At 45.0% G+C, this 21,932-nt stretch overlaps 1 protein-coding gene and 1 long non-coding RNA gene across 4 annotated transcripts; one reads left to right on the top strand and one right to left on the bottom strand.

The window, feature by feature from the left end:
• Positions 1 to 18,084, top strand: RNF222 (ring finger protein 222). Of its 3 annotated transcripts, none has more exons than XR_009557174.1 (3): positions 1 to 274; positions 939 to 1,783; positions 15,196 to 18,084. XR_009557174.1 is itself a non-coding variant. In XM_035104714.2 (2 exons), exon 2 carries the CDS (start codon positions 970 to 972, stop codon positions 1,609 to 1,611), a length of 642 nt encoding a protein of 213 aa, XP_034960605.2. In that variant the 5' UTR covers positions 1 to 274; positions 939 to 969; the 3' UTR covers positions 1,612 to 10,748. The 3 variants fall into 3 exon arrangements, 1 of the variants encoding a protein (XP_034960605.2); XR_004691925.2 differs by lacking the exon at positions 15,196 to 18,084 and adding an exon at positions 3,528 to 10,748; XM_035104714.2 differs by lacking the exon at positions 15,196 to 18,084 and having other exon boundaries at positions 939 to 10,748.
• LOC132591742 (uncharacterized) lies at positions 6,147 to 21,932 on the bottom strand. The gene is made up of 3 exons (XR_009557175.1): positions 21,449 to 21,932; positions 14,264 to 14,322; positions 6,147 to 6,277 (listed from the first exon to the last, which is right to left on the bottom strand). It is a non-coding gene; the product is annotated as an uncharacterized LOC132591742 (long non-coding RNA).

Genomic DNA, 21,932 nt, shown 5'->3' with positions numbered 1-21,932 from the left:
CTGACGCAAGGCAAAGGCATGGATACAGAGCGAACCAGCCAGCAAACACCCATTGCTCTATAGCTAGGGCTTGTTCACCGTGAGCTTGGGAAGGTCAGAGGCAAAAACACCAAATGTTTGGAGAGGTAGCTCCTGGCTGGTTTTGAAGAAGGGAGGTATGGTGCTTGGGAGGAAAGTGGCAGGATGCTGGTGGGAAAACTCCAGGATCTACGGGAAAGATGGTGTGCTTCAAATGATCTCCATGGACGAGACACCTCTGCAGATCTTTTGACCTGTACGTATCTGTGTAGCATATCCATGTGGTTTTGTTTGTGCTTTTATGCATGTGGTTTTATTGTTGATTTTATACCGCTTGCCACCAAGACTTTTTTCTTACCATGTGTTGATGGCACAGAAATGTTTACAAACAAACAAAACGTTAATGAGGGGAAGGGTTGAATTTTTGTTTTTGTTTTGTGCTCAAAATGGCTTTGCTTCTGCTTCTAGGTGCATTGTGCCCTTATGTTCTTGGATTATTTAACCGCCTTGAATGTGGGATAGAATGGGTTGCAGCGTATTCACATCTAGCTTTCGCAATTTTAAAGTTTCCTTTCCCCAACCTAAATGGCAAGAATCTCTACAATCTCTCTTAAAAGTTAATTTCTAGTCCCCTTGCTTGTAGGAAAATGTTTGAAAGGCTGTTCAAAAAGTGCTTAAAAACCAACAACCAGCCCACTATTATTATTTTTATTATACTTTGGGGGCTTGTTCCTTGGTGTTTCCATACTAAGGTTATTAATTCTGCCCCCAGTCTAAATCTACATGGGCTAATCTATGTATCTGTAGAGGGACTGAAAGGGGCCATCTCCATGTGTATATACAACTCACACTTTCTTCTCCTTCTCACCTCATCTTCTTCTGGAGTTCTTAAAAGTATTTGTGTTCTGCTTTTCATCCAGCTGATGGCTGCATGTGAGCAAGTGGACAAGGATGGCTGTGACCAAAACCAGTAAGAAGATTCCTGCTGCTGCCCCTTCGACGGAGTGCCCTGTCTGTTATGAGCCATTTCAGTCTCCGAAAGTGTCGCGCCGGGTGCTGAGCTGTGGGCATGCTTTTTGCCACGACTGTCTGGTCAAGTGCCTTTTGGTGTCGCGGGATGAGGGCCGGCTACAGAACTGCCTCACCTGCCCCATCTGTCGCTTTGTGACCTTCCTCTGCAGGAAGAGAGCCTCCTTGAACCCTCCACCTTTGGAGCTGCCGCTCTCACCTTCTTTGCTGTCCTCGGGGCTGGCAAACACTTTAGTGGTGCCTGGCCATTTCCTGATGTCCTTGCGTGGCTACGACAGCCACCAGAATGTGTGTGGCTGCCCTAGCATGAACTCGATGGTGGACCCTGGTGGCTTGGAGCGTCAGTCTCACGTCTTCATTATCACTCAGTGTGGGATGCCGCTGATCGAAGAGAACATTGGTGTCACTGCTCCAAACCGCGATGTGGAAGCTGCGGGGTCAGTGGCGTCTCACAGGTCCCTAATAATGGGCTGCTTCCAATCACCCATAGTCTTGGCAATCATCTTGGTCTCCACTGTTGCTCTGTCGGGGGCTGTTCTCCCCTGGCTACTATTTCTGAAATAGAATGAATGGACACGATGAATGGACTTCCCTAGAGGCCTACTCTGCACCCCTCCCCTGCATCTCCTTTTGGGAACTACATTATGAAAAAAGTTATCCCTTTGGCACACCTGCAAAGAATTGCAAGATTCAGGTCGATGGGAGATCCACGAAGGAAACAGAACTACAGGAAATGGTATTTGTACAACCCCCCCTGTCATGCATGATGGTATTGCCAAAGTATGGTTCAGAGGAACAAGGAAGGTCACCTAGACTAGAGACGGGGTCTAAATATCCTGCTGAGGATAATTAGTGTGTTTATTTAATTGTTACATGCATATCCTGCCCTTCAAGGAGCACCTCCAAGGAGCTCAGAGTTGTATTAAAGTTTCCCTGTGAGGTCAGGGTAGATGGAGAGGTGACAACATTTCTCAAGACCAACCAATGAGCTTCACGGCAGAGCAGGGATCTGAGCTCACACCCAAACTCAACATTGTAGCTGCCTCTGGTGCCAGTATTGCATCCAAGGGGATATAAGCTGTGGTGTGCTTGTTTGGAAAGGCTCACTGAAGCGATCCAATGGCATTCCACCTCTTACTTCAACACTCATGGTAATTTAATGCGGCATAGCCTTTGTGATAAGCCAAGGGCGTCTTGGGTGGTTCCAGCATCATGGGAATCCTTGTTCCACCCAGGCAAATCCAAGCTGTTCTGTCAACATTGCTGCACGTTGCTACCGGTAACACAGACGGATTCTCATCCTGCACACCATATGCTCCTATTGCATTTAATTCCGGGCACACTACAGGTGAGACAGACCCTCCCAGCTGAGATGGAGTAGAATTCATTTAGGTCTCCTGCTCCAGTCATGAGCAATAGCTGCTCTTCATCTGTTATTGCTCTATTATTGCTGACCCCCCCCCCCAATCATCTAGCATCAGTCTTCATGTTGTGAAGATTTCAATCACTTGATGGAATGTGTTGATTTTGGTTTCATTTTATTTTTGTACCTTCTGTCCGGTTTTCTACTTTTGATATTGTTGTCACACTGAGATTAATAAAAAGATTTCATTCCTACTCCTTAGCAAATGGACTTCCTTAGATTTCAAGGGTAGTTTTGTCAGATGGTCTTATTACCTCCCAGGCCTCCTCCTCCTCCTTCAAAATCTGCCCTTGCTTTTGCCTAGGCCTGGGCAGTTGTGCATCTAGCTGATGAGCACACAGGTCACAAGCACCCTCTTCCAGCAATTAGGATAACAAGCAATTTATCATCTGAATTGCTCAGCCTTAGGTAGGGCTGTGGATTTTCAGTGGTGGGTGGGACTAAGCAGAAAGAGTCCAAGGGTGAGTTCTCACAACGTCACCACTATATCAAGTGATGACTAGCAGGTACACAACAGCTATTGCAGGTCAAAACACCACAGGGGTGTGTGCAGTGGGGATTGTGTAATGGGAAGCGAAGTCATGCCACTCATGCATTTATTTAGTTGAACACGACCCAGAGCTTCAATGACACATGGCACCACTCAATACTTTTCAGTGGTGTCCTGTTCACACATTCGGCAGACTGTGACGGAAGAGTGGCTTATGTATGTTCAGACGTGGATCCACTGTGAGAATCATGGTTTCTAGGCAGGTATCCTGGAAGGTGCTTTCAAGGGCTCTAACATTGCCCAGGTTTACATTTCCCTTTTCTTTGCTATAAGGAGTGGCTTGATTTATGTGCTTTTAAAAAAAGTGTTGTGACCTACTTCTCGCTGGTGTGACATGGGGAATGTATCATTGTTATTTCCCATGGGCGGGTATTGTTTTTTGTTTTTTCCTTTTAAAGAAAACTAATTAGCAGCTCTATGTAGCTGCTTCAGATATGAAGTAGTGGCATTCTGGGTGTTGCCTCTCAAACCCTTTTACCAATGAATCTCTCTCTCTTACACTCACAGGCATATACTGTATACACACACGGGCTGCCATTAGTTCCACATGGAGAGAAAAAAGCCAGTACAGATGTTCTCTAAGGAGAAAGAGATAAGTGGAGAGAAACAACAGACAAAAAGTTGTGTGCAGTTACTAAGCCCTTCTGGCTTTTCCTGAAATTCCCAAGGGGCAGAATTAGGCTGCTGTCAAACGGTGAGCATAATTTGTAGTCCAACCAAGTGGGCTTGTCTGAGACTTCCTGGTAGCTTAAAAAAAAGAGAGTAAATATTCATACTAAATTCACCTACAACTCAAGAATTGGATCAAAGAGTGACTCATGGCTACATCCGTGTCACGGTGTGGAACACTAATTTGGAGTGTGTAATCCTGTCTCCCAAAGTGTGCCAACACTAATTTGGAGCGTGGCATCCTCTCTCCCAAAGTGTGCCAACCAATGTTTTGTTTTGAGCAACAACCTCAGCAGCACAAGGGACAAACCAAAGTGAAGTAGGGCAAAGCTAAATGGGGCAAGGCAAGAAGGCCACCATGGACACCTCCATTTGGGATTCAAGCTGGAGACTCCATAAGAGCAGAGCTCCAGTGATATTCTAGGGCAGGCATAGGCAAACTCAGCCCTCCAGCATAGCTGCCAAGTTTTCTCTTTTCTCGCGAGGAAGCCTATTCAGCATAAGGGAAAATCCCTTTAAAAAAGGGATAACTTGGCAGCTATGCCCTCCAGATGTTCTGGGACTACAACTCCCATCATCCCTGACCACTGGTCCTGTTAGTTGGGATGATGGGAGGTGTAGTCCCGATACATCTGGAGGGCCGAGTTTGCCTATGCCTGTTCTAGGGGCACTCATCCTGAGCCTTAAACAGGAGCTGCAGCTCTATCTGTTTAGCTAGTACCACATTCTGTGAGCAAAGCCTCTTCATTAAAGGGGCCTGCTTTAGTAGTCATTGACCCTGATGGAAAGTGGGAGCCATGAAGGTGTCTGAGCTGGAGTCCTCAGTGTCAGAGGAGGGCCCCCTGGTGTCCTCAACCCGGAAAGGTACTGACATAAGAGACTTCTCTTCTGCAAGTACTGTGGACTTCTGGAGGCTGTCCTTAGGGGAAATTTCCTCTCCCACTTCAAATCCACAGCCTCCCGCTCAAATAGGAGGAGCCCCAACCCTGGTTCATCACATTAGATGCCCCTGGGAAGCCCACAAGTGCAACAGCCCTTTCCCACTCAGGTTCCACAGCACCTATGTGATATGTGAAGTATTTCCTTTTGGCTTCTAAGTTTCAGCTTCACTGGATGGCCCCAAGTTCAAGTATTATGAGAGGGATTTTAAACAACAACAAAAACATTATCTACTTTCTCCACACCATGCACTGTCAAACTTCTGTAAAATTGCACATAGTATGGAGGAAGTGGATAGAGAAAGTAGGTACGTGTGAGAGAAGGACTATGAACCTGTCCTGGCTCTGCCTGTATCCAGTCTGATGAATGGAACTATTTCTGGTAATGAAACTAGTGAGGAAGACTAGAGCCAACTAGGTAGCAGAGGCCTTTTCCCACCTGGCCTGGGAGGGCAGGAGTTGGATTGACTCCAACTACAAAAACCGAGGCTGCTGAACCGACTTGTGGCATGTGGTATTGTTTAGGTGAGGTTGTTTCCTGTAATTGATATTAATTTCTTGTATCTTTATTTTAGATATTCTTATGATTTATGTTGAAATGGTTCAATGTGTACTTTTTGATGTTTTTATTTATTGTTCATAACTACTTTTGTTAAGTTTGTAATTATGTATTTTTTTACATGGTTGTAAGCCACCTTGAGAATGGTTTTAAGGCGGCATACAAATAAAATGACTAATTGATTGGTCAACACTAAACATACTATTGCTAGAAATGGGGGTGGCTTCTGGGGGTTCCCAAAACAGCATTGGCAGTGCAACTCCCCAGTCTTGAGTGCCTGCTCTTTGTCACTTGCTTTGGATATCAGCACATTCAAGCCAGCTTTTCCAATGTTGCAAAAGAGCAGACCATCTCAGAATGTGCAAAGCTGGCCATAGGAAAGACTTCTAGATGTTAACCAGTCTTAGAAAGCACCAGCTGCTAGGCTTAGATGAGCCAGTGGGACAGCAGGGGTGTCTATACCTCACCTCCCTGCAAAGTCAAGCTTGGCAGGAGAAACTTCCTTTTTCCTATTGCACTGAGGCTGGAGGATGCACCAAACTCCCACACAACTGCAGTTCTAGAACATCAGAAAGTGTCCTAAACTGAGCTAGATCATTGGTTCATCTAGTTGAGTACTGTTGACATTGACAGGTGCTCTGGCCCTGAGCTCTGGCCCTCCCTCCAGGTTTTCAATGTGTTGTTTCTAGAAGACCAACAATGGGAGTACCTATCATGTTCCAGTGGTCCTCCAAGATTGAATGTGACTTGATACAAAAAGCACAAGCAAAACTGTCTGATTTCATGGCTTTTAAATTACAATTCATTAGCTTCTTCTTCTTCTTCTTCTTCTTCTTCTTCTTCTTCTTCTTCTTCTTCTTCTTCTTCTTCTTCTTCTTCTTCTTCTTCTTGGACACACATCCCCCCCTTTTCAATAAAGGCAGAGGTCAAATTCATTTCCAGTCTGTCCTCAAGTCTTTCCTGCAGGGAAGTTCACGGTGTCACGCACTGACAATGTTTCGCTTAGATTCAGCCTTGTTTGTTTGAGCAGGTGCCTCTCAAGCAAATCGTACAGCCCCATTGCCTCCATTCGGTCCAGACGCTTTTGTGTTCTGTGGGTAGGGTAGAGAGGAAATGGAAGCAGATGAAAGAAGCCTTTTAGGGGTGGGGGACACAGTTCAGTAGAGCTGGATGAACTCTATAGTTCTGGCATTGCAGTGTGGGAGGTATGCAGCAGAAAAGAAAATTTAAACAAAAGATTAAAGCAAATGTTTGACAGGACAGGGAAGGGAGACAGCCTTCCTCCTTTTTTAAAGTTTTGGATGAGCTCTTTATCCTGGTATGCAGATACTATGAACATGTGTGTTCATATGTGTGTACAGCACATTTTGAAACATGTTCTTTCTCTCAGAGGATTCTGGGTACTGTAGTTTATCCCTCACAGAGGTACAATTTCCAGCAACCCTTAACGAACTACAGTGCCCAGAAATCTTTGATGGGGACATGTGCTTTAAAGGTATAGTGCATTCACAGTCCTTACTTAAATGTCTTTAAAAAGTTGACAGAAAAGTGAGTGCCTAGGTTGTTGCAGTTGTGTCTCTTAACACTTACCGGTGCTGGCCAACAGATGTTTCTGATGCTCATGTATTTCCCCTGCCAATGGGAAACGCTTGCTGGGGAAGAAATTCAGTTCCCCAGTAACAAAACAGCGAGCTGGGAAATGCAAAATGTCAAAGAAGTGCAAAAGTTCTGAATCACATGCAACAGACAAGGTTCAACTGTGCATTTATAATGCAATAAGTTGATCACCCATGAAGTCAGAAGGCGGCGGCAGTACATGCAGAAGGGCAGAACAGTGAGAGACTGGTTTTGCTTTCATGCCCTGCCTGTCAGAGTCCTAGAAGCACCTGACTGGACTTCTGAGGCCTTTCGGGTGATCTAGCAGGACCCTTCTTGGGAATTTATGAGAAGAGGAACAGTAAACAGCTAGCCAATCTGGGAGCTTCAGCCCTTTTCATTCACCCACCCACCTACCCAGCGCCCACTTAGAGACATCTTGCTTGCTTTGCAAGTGTTTCGGTGTGAAACAGTTGGGAAGGGAGTGGTTCAGGACTTCGGTTATCACAGCTCCAACCCAAGGGGAAGGTTGAAAAGTACACCGTTATCTCAGAAACAAGATACACCAAGGTGCAGGATGGCAACCTTCCTTTGCTCGGCAAATCATATGACTTGATTGCAACATGGCAGGGAGCCAATGCTAAATCAACTCCTAGGATTGCACGGCATGGATATAACACCCTATCAGCCATCTTCCAGCTGCTGTTATCTGTCTTGTCTCCAGACTACGTGCAGGCCAAAGTCTTGGATCTGATATTCAGATTCTGCAATGCTGGAGTAGCTTTGAGCATGTCCTTTCCAGTCTAAAATATTCCTCCCTCTGATGGATGCATTCTATTTGCTGCATTCATTCTCTGCTTAATCCGCCCAGCCTAACTCAGTCAGCTGTTTTTGCAATACGTGGCTGCAAATACTCCTGGAAGCCACAAGGAGGTGCCAGTGTATTGTCATGACGGCTCCACTGATCCTCCTAAAAGCTTTTAAAAAAAAGAATAGGTACCGGTACTAAGCTGCAAATATTGACCCACAGGCTGATAAATGTAGATCACACAGATCTCACTTATTTTGGAAAACCATTTTCTTTTGGAGGATAATAGTTTTCTCTCCCACATATACAAGCATACAGTACTTAGATGCTACTGACCCTGAGCTGCCTGAGTCTTAATGGCAGCTGCTACAGATGTGAGTGAGTCTCTCAGTTAGGTCAGTTATCAGTCAGGTGGCGCTGTGGGTTAAACCACTGAGCCTAGGGCTTGCTGATCAGAAGGTCAGCGGTTTGAATCCTGTGACGGGGTGAGCTCCCGTTGCTCGGTCCCAGCTCCTGCCAACCTAGCAGTTTGAAAGCACGTCAAAGTGCAAGTAGATAAATAGGAACCGCTATAGCGGGAAAGTAAACGGTGTTTCCATGTGCTGCTCTGGTTTCCCAGAAGCGGCTTTGTCATGCTGGCCATATGACCTGGAAGCAATACGCCGGCTCCCTCGGCCAATAATGCGAGATGAGCATGCAACCCCAGAGTCGGTCACGACTGGACCTAATGGTCAGGGGTCCCTTTACCTTTACCTCTTACAGATGTGAGTGAGTCTCTCAGTTAGCTGCTGTAGGTGCTAATAAGACTAAGAGATGCAAGGCTGCAAAAGCAAAGGTTCCATTGGGCAAGCCAGTGGCAACACAATCTGAGATGGCATTGCAAGCTAAGTCTCTTTTTTTATACTTAAAGTTAAAGGTAAAGGGACCTGTTAAGTAAATGTGCAGTGTTGGTTTAATAATGGAGGGAACTTTGAGAAAACACCCCATTCAGGCTGCACACTGGACTAATGCTCATGTGCGTGTTTGTGCATATGACTGGTACAGGGCCGGATTTAGGTTTGATGAGGCTGTAAGCTACTGGACGTAATGGCGACCTTTATATGTTCAGCTGTCCTTTGTCAACAACAAATTGTCACTGTTTTTTTTGTGTGTGTGTGTGTTGAATATATGTTATATGGTAATTTATGGACCAGTCCATGCAGAATGTAGGCACACTATATACAGAAGTGAGCAAACCAGTGATATTTTAGGGAGCAGGCTAGCAGGTGGGGCCCATTACTTACATTATAGGAGCCTACACAACACAAAACACTGTTGCTTTATTTGTTGTTGTTTTTTATCTTATATTTTGGAAATGTGCATCCAGGTTTTTTTTCTTTAATTTTTTTGGAGGCCCCAAGAGAGTGGGGCCCTAAACTTGTTTAGCTTATACGTAAATATAGCACTGGACTGGTAGCATCAAAGCTCAAGCCCCAATAGCTGATCATTAATCCCAGGAAATGACTTGGGCCTATTCACAGTATTTAACTCAATTGATGAAATGTTTGCTTATGCACCAAGGAAAGGAAGGTCATTAACATTCTGGTAATTGCCTCTCCTAGTCAGGCTGATTGGGTTATCTGCCATCTGCCATAATGGGCTGTGGAACTGATGTTCTTTGCTGGCATACTGTACTCCCTCCAACCAGAACACTGCTGCCCACTCAGACATGGCATGCATTTGTCAAAAGTGGCTTAAAGATGGGCAGTAGTCAGAAAATGAACAGAATCCTAGTGCCCACCTCAATACAAAAAGGAGAAGGTAGCAGATCCACACAGCATCATTCAGAGACAGAAAGCAGCACCGCTGAATGCTGACTTAGGGAACCTTATTCAACTTCTCGTAGATTGTATCTACCTGGAAAAACTAGGGATCGAACCTGATACTTTCTACATGCAGAGCAGCTGCTCTACGCACTGAGCTACAGCCCTTCTTGCCAACCTGCTATATTATATGCTATAGTGTTTTCCTGTTAGGTATTCAGTATAAGACAATAAGCTATTTTTAATATGTGTGTATTCAAACACCAGGGACCCAGGTGGCGCTGTGGTTAAACCACAGAGTCTAGGGCTTGCTGATCAGAAGGTCGGCGGTTCGAATCCCTGCAACAGGGTGAGCTCCCGTTGCTCAGTCCCAGCTCCTGCCCACCTAGCAGTTCGAAAGGACATCAAAGTGCAAGTAGATAAATAGGTACCGCTCTGGCGGGAAGGTAAACGGCGTTTCCGTGCGCTGCTCTGGTTTGCCAGAAGCAGCTTTGTCATGCTGGCCACATGACCCGGAAGCTGTCTGCGGACAAACGTCGGCTCCCTCGGCCTATAGAGCGAGATGAGCGCCGCAACCCCAGAGTCGGACACGACTGGACCTGATGGTCAGGGGCCCCTTTACCTTATTCAAACACATCCACATGTGCAAATGAGCAGCAGGCTTGGATTTGTGCAGGTCAGCAAGAAATATAGAACTACACCCATGTACAGTACGTCAATCAGTTGGCCATTCCTTAATAGAGAATGTGTGGGAACATCTCAAAGCACACTTACTTCCAAAAGGTCCCTGCCCCCTAATTGTTCACAGGGAGTCCAAGGGAAAAGGGCTCATCAGTCATCATAATGATCCACCTATCGCGATTCCCACCTAAAGATGAGTTAGTCTAGGTAGTTTAGGTGGAACTACCAAAACTGTGTAGAACCTTAATTCATGTATGCGACTACAGCGGCAAGAATGTTATTTGCCAAAAAATGGAAAGAAGAAGAAGTCCCAGCAAAGGAAGAATGGATACAAAAACTTATGGGATACTCAGAAATGGCGAAACTTACCGGAAGAATAAGAAATCAAGATAACAGACTTTTTTATATAAAAGAATGGAAATGGTTTATTGAATATTTACAGATATCTGTAAACAGATAAAAACATTGGCAGGATTATTGTAATAACCTGCAGTTTCACAAAAGTATATATTTAAAGAAGATGAATAAATGAGCAAATTAATTAAGGTATACAGAAGATATTAAAAATAAATTTAAGGAACCGCAGATAGATGGGGAAGGAAGTCAAGTTTTGAAATGTCAAAATGATTGTAAAATCAGTGAAATGTATAAATCTGAAAAGTATAAATAATTTTTTTTTTAAAAAAGGCAAATTAGCCAAAAGGACCACAGGGCAAACCAGGACCAAGCAGCAAGTCAGAACGAGAGGTTGAGCCAGGAACAAAGCTCAACAGAAATGCACCAGAGCTCAGGAAGACCTTGTTCATAACGTAAAGCTCAACCCAGCACAGAGAGTATTCTTTCCCGCCCTAAGGGACCCAATAGCCAAACTGGATGGGCAGAGTCAATCCCCAGCTTGGAGGAACATCCCTGAGAAGCTGCCACCTGAACTTCAACGGTTCGCCACACAGTGGAGCTGTACACATACCCAGCAGCACCTGGCAGCTCTTTTTGGCAATTCCTGTTGGCACAGGAAAAACTCCACAGTCTGTGAAAAGCCAGGTGGAAAAGCTTTGCTATAAGCAGCACCTGCAGCAGGGAGGAGAAGGAGTGACATTGATGACTGAGAAATGAGTATGTATGAGAGATACAGGAAGGGAGGGGAGGGACAGGAAATAGATGCACAGGGAGTATGCTTTGGGAAAGAGAGCTGAAGAACACAGGAAGAGCCCTGCTGGATCAGGTCACAGGCCTGTGTAGTTCAGAATTGTACCCCCCCCCCCAGTTGCCAGCCTCTTGAACCTGAGCACAATAGCTTTCTCCTGCCGTTGGTCTCCAGCTTCAGATATTGATACTCAAAAGCAGGCTGTTGTTGTAAACACTGTCTCTCATCCTGGAGCAGTGGCGTACCATGGATGCAAAATTTCAACACCTGGTGCTGCCTCAATATTGCTGTGCACTTCCGTTGCTGGGCTCTATTGAAAACAGCTTCTCCATGTGAGCCAGGAAGTGACCTCTCCAGACAATGGAATGGCTCTTCTTTTCTTATCTCTGCAGCTGCAATCTTTTGGGTGATGCGGACACTGTTAGGCGGTTGAATCTGCATGAATACTCCATCTGTTTCCCTCCCCCACCTCTCTGCATGGCCCTGGACACTGGCAACCCCTGCTATGCCACTGTCCTGGAGCCAATGTATAGCCATCATGACCTTTAGCCTCCAAGAATCAGTCTAATTTTGAAGCAGCCGAAGTTGACATTGGTCACCACACCCTCTGGCTGTGAATTGCATAGTTTTAGCTATGTGCTGTGTAAAGACTCGTTGCGTCCTGAATCTTCCACCTTTCAACTTCACTGAGCAATCTGCAGGTTCTACTATTACAGGAAGGGGAGAAAAACTTCTCTCTGCCCATTTTCTTATAAACTTCTATTATTTCTTCTCCCCTCCCTCACCTTTCTTCCTTCCTTCCTTCCATGGCCCATTGATTCAGCAGCTACTTTGGGGTGGAGAGGTGGGGTAGAGTTGTATGGGAAGAAATCTGCAAGGCCAAAACACCAGCTGAAGCATGTAGGGCTTGCATGCTTGTGTGAACAGGCACCAGACCCACAGAGAAATGCATTGCTAATGGCTTGGTACTTGGGGCTCATAATGGAAGGAGTCGACTGTTGAGAAGAAGGCACTGCTTTGCAGCCTGCCAATGGCAGGTCTGGGAATTGCATGGAGCCTGGAAGTGCTTCCTTGCTCACTCAATGGCAGGAGATGCGCTGGAGAGACCCATTAGGCAACACTTGGCTTGCTTGGCTTTACAGCTCAGCTGCTGAATAATTGAGCAGGAGCTCAGCAGGCCCACTAGGCCAGCAGCTCAGCAGCTGAATCGCAATAAAGGCAAATAATTCATCATTTGGCTTAATGAGATACTTCCCAAAGAGCCTCATAGACATCACATGGCTATGCTCTACTAACACAGCCGGAGGCAGCATGCCTTTGAATACCAGTTGCCAGGAAACAAAAGTTAGTTGTTTTGCTCACATCCTGCTTGCAGGTTTCCATACCCTCCAACATTTCTCCGATGAAAATAGGAACGCCCCATTCCATAATGATAATTATACTATTTATACCCCACACATCTTATTGGGTTGCCCCAGCACTCTGGGCAGCATCCAACGTATAATAAATAAATAAATAAATAAATAAATAAATAAATAAATAAATAAATAATAAATTATTATTATTATTATTTATACCCCACCCATCTGGCTGGGTTCCCCCAACCACTCTGGGCGGCTTCCAACGAAACATTAAAACACAGAAATCCATCAAACATTAAAAGTTTCCCTAAACATGTTAATAAAGCATTATAATAATGTTAATAAAACATTAACATTAAAAAACCCTTCCCTATAAAGGATTGCCTTCAGATGGCTTGGGGGGCTAGATAACTCCACACCCTCCAACATTTCTCCAATGAAAATGTTAGGGACACACACCTAAGGAAAAGCGGGACATTCCAGGATCAAATCAGAAACCGGGATGGCTTCTCTAAATCAGGGACGCCCCTGGAAGATAGGGTCACTTGGAGGGTCTGGGTTTCCCACAGGTGTCTGGTTGGCCACGGTGAGAACAGGGGGCTGGGCTATATGGGGCTTTTCTAATGTTCTTAGCCTGGGCCTTGTTCACAAGCTCTTGCCTGAAGCAGTTCTACACTCTTTCCCCCAAGTTTCTGCCAGAGAGAGACAGATCAGGATCTGAATCACTTGGGTGTCATTCTACTGCCATCACAGAGACACGTCCTCACTTATTGCCCTGGCATGACATAGATGATGTCTATGGCACAGACACAAGACTGCAGTCCATTGTCCCTGTGAAATCAATGAGAGACTCACTTGGGGTGTGTCACAGACTTGCAGGTCCTGTCCTAAGCAAAAATGTGGGTGTCACATTTTTGCTATCCTGCCGGGCTTTCTTTCTTTCTTTCTTTCTTTCTTTCTTTCTTTCTTTCTTTCTTTCTTTCTTTCTTTCTTTCTTTCTTTCTTTCTTTCTTTCTTTCTGGTATGTATACTGAGCTCTTAACACTCCCACATCCACTCCCTGCTACAAGGTAGGCTGGCAGCTACCATCATATCTGCTGAGCTTCTCTGCTGTCCAGGGATGAGTCTTGCATATTCTTTGCAAACGAAGAGCAATTAGCAGCTGGCATTATCGCCTAAGCACCCATTTGGCTCCCTGCCAGGTTGAGGGCTGCTGTTGTTGCTGCTTCTGGTACTTCCTGGGGGCTCTGCCTGGTGATTAAAGATGCATGACCACCGCAAAAGAGCAGTGATTACCGATGGTGGGCCAACCCTGCTAACTACAATGAGAGTATACGGTGGGGGTGCTCAGTTGCACTGGTGTCATTTAGTCACAGGCACTGAGCTAATGAAGCTGTGGTGCTGAGCTGTGGGAAAGAGTCTGTAAAGGAAAGGGACCAGTTAGCACAGCGAGTTTCTCCTCCTACTGCTGTACAGTTGCTGTTTTGGATGGGGCCACCTTCACAGATCCTGCCGCTGCTCAGTTTCTAGCAGAGATCTACATGAAGATTGCCACAAATTCTAATGTGTTTTTGTTTTTTTAGTACCAGGCAGCACATTACATGTAAATGTGGACATACATTCTAAGTGCAATAGAAGCTACTCTTCCCGAAAATGTAGCAATTCTGTGTTCAAATCATTCTTACCATGTTTTATTCCTGCATTGCAGGGGGTTGAACTAGATGACCCTTGGGGTCCTTTCCAACTATAAAAAAAAGAAAAGAAAGAAAAGGTAAAGGACCCCTGGATGGTTAAGTCCAATCAAAGGTGTTGTGGCGTTGATCACGCTTTCAGGCCAAGGGAGCCAGCGTTTGTCCACAGAGAGCTTTCCAGGTCACGTGGCCAGCATGACTAAACCACTTCTGGTGCACGGAGGACTGTGACAGAAACCAGAGTGCATGGAAACACCACTGCGGTACCTATTTATCTACTTGCACTGGCATGCTTTCGAACTGCTAGGTTGGCAGGAGCTGGGACAGAGCAATGGGAGCTCAGCTCATCACAGGGATTCAAACCACCAACCTTCCGATCGGCAAGCCCAAGAGGCTCAGTGGTTTAGACCACAGCGCCACCTGTGTCTACAGTTCTATGATTCTAGAGAACATGGGCATCTGGTTTCCATGCTGCTCCTGTGTGCAGGTTTTGTGCAGCAGGCACACCACATCATTCTTGTCTACATGCCATCCCGTATTATTTCCCCCATTTAATCCGTATTATTTCCCCCATTTAATCCAGATATATGGAAAACCCATTAAGTTTAACCTACCAACAACACACAGAGGAAAAAGTAAATAGAAATTAAGTCTGTGTTGGGGAGAGGGGGAATCTGGGGTGCAACTCTGATGGGGATGATGTTGTGTGGATGCAGGAGCTGCACCAACAAAGCACAATGTGGAAGAGCCCCATGTCTGTCTTCACTTTGGATCACTGTGCACATGACATGCCACCAAACCTTCATGCAGAAGTAGATGAGGCTTAATGGGAAGAGAGGGTGGATTCAAAGTCTACCAATCTTGAATTGTTGACCAGGTTTCCTGCTTCGTAATCTCTAAGCTTTCATTTGTTATGATCCCAACAGATAGTGAATTACAGCCATAAAATGCTCTGAGCCTTCCAGAGGCCAACCAGAAAGGCCAACCAGAAACATCATCACCAGACACTGGAGAGACCTGTCAGGAGTAAACATGGACCAATGGTACCAAACAGTATGAGAAGCAGCCTTACTAGAAAAGTTAACCAATAAGCTGAAAATGGCAAGGGGACAAACAGAAAAAGACGCCTTCACCCCGGTATGGCTCCCCTTCATCACACATACAGCCCAACAAGACAATGACAAAAATCTACCAACAGCATACAAATCAATACAGTGGTACCTCGGTTTACAAACACAATTGGTTCCGGAAGTCTGTACTTAACCTGAAGCGAACTTTCCCATTGAAAGTTCCAGACGGGTCTGCGGAGTACTTAAACTGAAAATACTCAAACCGAGGCGTACTTACACTGAGGTATGACTGTATCGCTAACCTGATCCAAAACACACACACACCCCACTCACACATGAAAACAAAGACCACCACAGCTAACCGCAAATGAACAACCACACCCTAGGCCAACCCCAACCTCTTTCACGGAAGGAACACAAGCAAACAAGAGAACCTACACAAGCAATGCTGACATGAAACTCTACAAATATTAAGTAAAATAGAAGCATCGACACCCAACCTCCCCCCATCCACCTCTCTTCCCCTCTTCTTCCCAATGTCTCAACAAATGAAACTGATTCGTAAAAATGATAAATGGAAGAAATACGCGAGACAGACATTGCACTTACTTTTGTAAATCAAGAAACCTTTAATAAAAATACTTTTTTAAAAAAAGAAGAAGAAGTGGGGCTCCTCAACGAGACAAGAAACAATGTCTTGTGAAAAATCGCACATTAAAAATGTATAAAGGTGCAAAGGGGGAAACTACAACATAGACAGTTTTTTAAAAAAAATATATATTTGGGCTCACTGTACATTTCCCTCATCCATGTACAATCATGTTCTTATCACACACTGTTGCAAAGTAGAGCATGAAAGCAGGACATGGGCATTTAGGAAAGGAAAATATATCTCTGACCATCTGAATTTTTTTAAAAAGATTTTCAAAAACCAATCAAAACGTTTGTGTGTTCTGTTGGGCGAAGTGGAATGTGATCTTTTTAATCTTTCGATCTAACCCTTATCTGCATACCCAATAAAATAACCCTGGATCGAACTTTGTACTGATACACACCTTTTATTATTGTTGCAAGCTATGCAGCTAGATTGTTTTTTTGTTTTTTTTACAAGGAAATGAATCTTTAAAAGTTATGTATTCAGTAACTATTTTCTCCAGTTGTCAACAAGAACTGCAACTTTGCTCTCAGGTTTCAAATTCAAAACATTCAGATACATTTTTATTTTTATTTTTTTGCTAGTTGTTGCTGAAGACAGAAAACATTTTAGAACTTCAGGGGAACTTCTGATCCAGCAGCAATTGTGAGATAGTTACTAAATATTATGGTGTTTTAAGGGGAAATCTTTTTGAAATAAGAAGCTGGCAACTTGAAATGCAGTGTGCTTGACTCTTTGCACACACGTGTGTACACACACACACACACACACACACACTGCATCTCACTTTCAAAACCGCAACTCCTCCTTCATGCCAAGTCGTAAATAAGTAAACAGAGAAGGGCCGGTGCTTATATACCTCTCTAGCTCATGATTCGTGCCTGGTAATTCCAGATGTATGGGAAATGTCTCAGCGGTAAAGGAAATGCACACACTCAGAGGCTCTGTACACTTAATTATTACTACTCATGATCCAGGACTGAGGGTGTGTATTAAGGGGGACAGTCTTAGCAAGTCCAGGCTCCAAATTAAACCTTAGCCATGAGTATTTATTTCCCAGATGCCAAAGCTTACTCTAAACTCAGCAAGACACCCTGAGCAACAGATGGACAAATAGGCAGATAGGACTTGTTGAAAGGGATTTCTGCATAGTCATACTGTGCATTTTCCTCCTCACACAGCAAGCGTGGCACATAGGGAGGCTACTCACAGTGGCACAGTGAGGTTGAGAGCACTATGCTTATCAAATCAAGCACCAGGTAGCTATTTACATGTCAGGGTGCCGCACCACCTACCTGAGACCGGCTCGGGCTAGTTTTGATTCCATCAGATCAGTTTAAAAGAAAGGAGGGAAAGGTTTGTGGTATTTGGAGGAGAGGCGTTCAGTGGGAATTGTTTATATACATTTAATCAAATTACCATATATCCATTCAACCTTCCCATCCCACCCTGTCTGCCATAGGCCAGAAATTTACAAAGCATTAGTGTCCTGATGGGCTCAGTCTCATCAGAAATATTTCATAGCTCCACAGAGCAAGGAGCTTTGATGCCCTTTCTAATGGAAGCTGTGTGACATTTAAGGCACATGGGACTATCTGTGTATACCATTAGGCCGCTCTCTCCCTACACTTGTTCCTTCCCCATGCAGTCACCGATCTGAAAAGGGAGTTAATCAAATGTTGGTACGTGCCCCTAGTCCAGTGATGGCGAACCTATGACACGCGTGTCAGACGTGACATGCAGAGCCCTCACTGCTGGCACGTGCCCCATTGGCCCATACACACAGTTGTTGTTGCCCCCCCCATTTGTTCTCCCGCTCCTCCTTCCGCTATGGCTTGTCTCCACTGTTATAACCCATTGTCTCCACTGTTAAAACCCTGATCCTTTTGTTGTTGTTGTTGTTGCTGGTAGCCAGAGATTGGTTTTTTAAACCCTTTTTGTGCTGTTTTTTTCTGGCGCTTTGGCAGACAATGATTGGGTGTAACAGCGTTCGTTTTTTAACCTGTTCTGTGCTGGTTTTTTTGGTGCTTTGGCAGACTATATCTGTGCTGCGTGTTAGTTCCAGCTAAGGTATTATTCGTCATTTATTTCTGTTCTCTTTACCCCCCCCCCCCAAAAGCGCAGCAGCTTTAGGGCACCCCCCCAAAAAAAGCAAAGCAACTTTTGCACACCCCCCCCAAAAAACTCCAAAACTTTGGTCAGCAGCTCCCCCCAAAAAGCTCAACAACTCTGGGCACTTTGTGATAAATAAGGGTTTTTTGGTTTGGTTTGGTTAAATAATTAGTTTTTGATTTATTAAATACAGTTATATATTACAATTATACATTTTTGTTATTTAAACTATAAATATCGCGAAATTATGGTTTTTTTTCTTGAAGTGACACACCACCCGAGTTATGCAAACTCAAAAGGTTGCCCATCACTGCCCTAGTCCTTACATCTATAGGATGACATCTATGGATGTTAAGCACATTCTACATGTAAGGAATGACCCTAGTCTAGAGACAGTGATGCTTAAGTCCCATGTATTTCAATGAAGTTAAGTGCCACCAACTGTCTTTGAATCAGGCCCCTTCTCTATACGTTGCTGTAACTGAGTCTCTGGTAATATGTGAAGAGTTGAAATGCTCAGTATAAATGCTGGTTATTGATACTACCATGTAGTATAACTGGAAAATCTATCCCACTTCCCCAATTTTTATGGGGAGCAAATGGGCCATAAAACGGGCTTGCTTAAGGCCTCAGTATTGCTGCCTGCCCTGTATTTATATTTTATTATTATTTATATCCTGTGGGTAAAGACTGGAATGCTAGTTTCAGTTTGGGACAGGGTTCTTGTGCATCTAGAAGGGGGAATTTTCATAGCTGCCAAGTTTTCCCTTTTCTCGCGAGGAAGCCTATTCAGCATAAGGGAAAATCCCTTAAAAAAGGGATAACTTGGCAGCTATGGGAATTTTGGCAGAGCCATATCTCATTTTATAGGATTACTATTCCAAGGGCTGCTTTACACTGAAATAATTCCTACAAAGACATCACTAGTGTGCAGGAAAGTGGCACATTCGGTGCATATATGCTAACATGCAGGCACATTTGTCCATTTTGTCACCTCTGTACATAGCTGTGTCCGCAGTGGCTTTGGACATTATTGGATTTTTCTTGTACACAGAAATGTACCTTACTTTTCAGGAATCTCCAGTCTTAGGCATGCCTCAGGAGCTTGCACCTATATCTTTAAAAAGGAATTAAAACAGCTGCTGACCCAAGACAGGAAAACCCCTTCACGATATTGTAGGGTCTCATCTGCTCTGCAGTTCTAGCTTCAAGACTTCATTCCCTTCCCATACAAAGCTAATATTTACTTTTCAGAAATGGTCAAAACCGAAAGCACCTATTTTGCAAGGCCATAAAGAGGTACAACAACTGGCTTGGGCCCAGCACAGGTGTGTGTGTTTGCACTGGACGTGGTACACTAGACATTTGTTTGAGCATGGCAGCTGGATAGATTGCCAGAAAATGCGCCCACAAAGCCTATTAATCTCCATGCGCTTGCTTAGGTCTTGGAGCACTGAGGCCTACTCATCCCACCCCCCAAAATGGTTTCCTTTTCTACTACCAGATACACCTGCTTTTGTACGTGTGTTGTTCCTTTTTCCATGATAAAGGAATACCTTTCAGCTTTCAAAATCTCTAGGCAAAACCAAACCTGGCATCAACACGTAGAACCCTGGGCTACAGCTTGAAAACATTTTGTCAGGAGTATGGGCAGGAGTCAGGCTCTGGGGCCTGTAGTGCTTTGCAGGACTGGGGCCTGTCTCAGCTTGTGCAGGAGAAGCAAGGCGTGGCCACTCAGGTGAAGACCTCAGCTTGTGCTGGAGAGGCAAGGAGTGGTCACTCAGGTGAGGCCACTTGATACCTCACTGCACCTGGTGGCAGGAGCTGGGAGGGATAAAAGCTCAGCATTTCCCTTCAGCTCTTTGCCACAGCAACACTATCCCTGCCTGGTTGCCTCTGGCCTCTTGCTCCTTGGACCCTTGCCTTGCCGACGCCTTGATCCTCGACCCTTGGATCTTCGCCTTGCTCCTCGACCCTTGGACGTTTGCCTTGCCGACGCCTTGCTCCTTGACTCCCAGACCTTCGCCTCTGCCTTGTTCCTTGACCCTGCGACTGCCTGCTGCTGGACCCTCAGCCCTGCACCTGCTCCTGCTTCTACACCACCATCTTGCCTCTGGTCCTGACGTCCTTAGCCAAGGCTTCAACCGCCCGCCGACCAAACCGTGACACATTTTTCCTGGTGTTCTGAGCAGTACTGAGCAGCTGGCTCCAGGAGCCACAATGCCTCTAATTTCCCACAATCCCTCTAACATAGTATTACTCCTGAGGCATTGGGCAGATTTAAAATTCCAACTACCCAGGCCTGTACAGAGCACTGCTGTCACTCTGGCTCAGTCACTGCTGCCACATACACCCACTAATTCCCACTGTTGGAAGGGACTCCACAGGAGGGCACATCACTGTAGGCCTTCTACAAAACTCCCATTGGGACTACATTGGATCCTCACCAATGCATTGCAAGCCCTTTAGGTCTTTCTAACTAAGACAATTTCACCTGTCATATGTCCCACACCAAACTTGGGAAGTAAGAACGAGCTAACCTTCTATCTCAATGAAAGCAAGCATTTTTGAGGACAGCTGAGATCTTAACTAAACCCAGAATCTGCACTGTTGCCTCATCCTCTGTTTAGCCAAGATGTTAGCTTCTCCCCACTTTCTGGAGAGGGTTTTGCTTACCTGGAACTTCTCTTACACAAGCCCAAGGGGAGAAGAAAATGGGAATTGATTCACACCAGGATTGCCCCCTCCAAGCTCCAGGTGGATTCTGTCTTAATTTCCCTTTCCCTTCTCCATTAGTTGAGCAAAACTGCCTTTCAGAACTATCTTCCTTTATTTCACCTCAATGAAAAATGATTGTAATGTTGACTGAATGGACAACCAACATATTTTTAAATAAAGGCTGTTTCTCCAAAGGTAAAAATAAAATTAAAAATTGAGAAGCTATTTGTGCTGAGCTGCATCCGACTAGTGTAGAAACCGCTGGGTTCCCGCTCAGGCTGGTGGGGTTTTATTTGAAGGCACACTGTTACCAGTTAAGATGACCAGGCAGGTGGTAGGGACAAGGAATGCTGTGGGGCAGGTTGTGCAGCCAGCCAGCTAGAGACATCAATGTGCAAGATGCTGTAGTGCCCTGTTTTGCTTCATTCTCTTCTAAATGTCTGCAGGGCAGGAAGCCAAACAAGGAAGAGCAGTCCTGGCCAAAGGTGATAACCCCCAATCTGAGAGGAAATCAGCCAAACAAAAAAGAAAGGGCGTGGCAGGATTACTGGCAACGTTGGGGGAAACAGGGTATCCATCTCCTAGCAGCCTTCAGTTTCATAAGATGCCACCCTCTGCACGCACCTGAACAAAGCACACCATGAAATGACATGGGCTTGCTTGGCACGATCTCCTCCCAGCCTACAGCGCTCTAGCATCATGAAATGTTGCACTGCACAGCTTCCTGGAATTGCAGGCATCTACAAAGCTACTATTGATGTGCAAAATGATTAAGCTCTATATAAACTGTTTCCCCAGTTTCAACTGTATAGATTCATGCAAATACAGCACCAATAATATCCGCACGCACATACAGCTCCCCTTGCGGTTCTAGTCAACTTTTAAAATCAAAGTCCATACGTTATTCAAGGACACAGCGTGGCTTGGTGATTGCAGTGGGTAAAACCAGGGCGCCGAATAGCTGTGCAAAGCAAAGGCTTAGAGCGAGATGTTGGTGTAATGTTCAGACTGCATGCGTTCAACCCAATAAGCTGCGGAGCTTCAGACAAGGAGTCTCTGAATGCACAGGACTCGACATAGCCTAGTTTTCCTGGAGGAATCCTGTGAA

Source organism: Zootoca vivipara, chromosome 2 (assembly GCF_963506605.1).
Source record: "Zootoca vivipara chromosome 2, rZooViv1.1, whole genome shotgun sequence".
Classification (NCBI taxonomy): domain Eukaryota; kingdom Metazoa; phylum Chordata; class Lepidosauria; order Squamata; family Lacertidae; genus Zootoca; species Zootoca vivipara.
Note: the sequence above shows the minus strand (reverse complement) of the source record. Positions and strands in the feature narration are given on the sequence as shown.

Coding starts and splice junctions, on each gene's coding strand:
- RNF222 (XM_035104714.2), top strand. CDS start 970: ATGGCTGTGACCAAAACCAGTAAGAAGATTCCTGCTGCTGCCCCTTCG.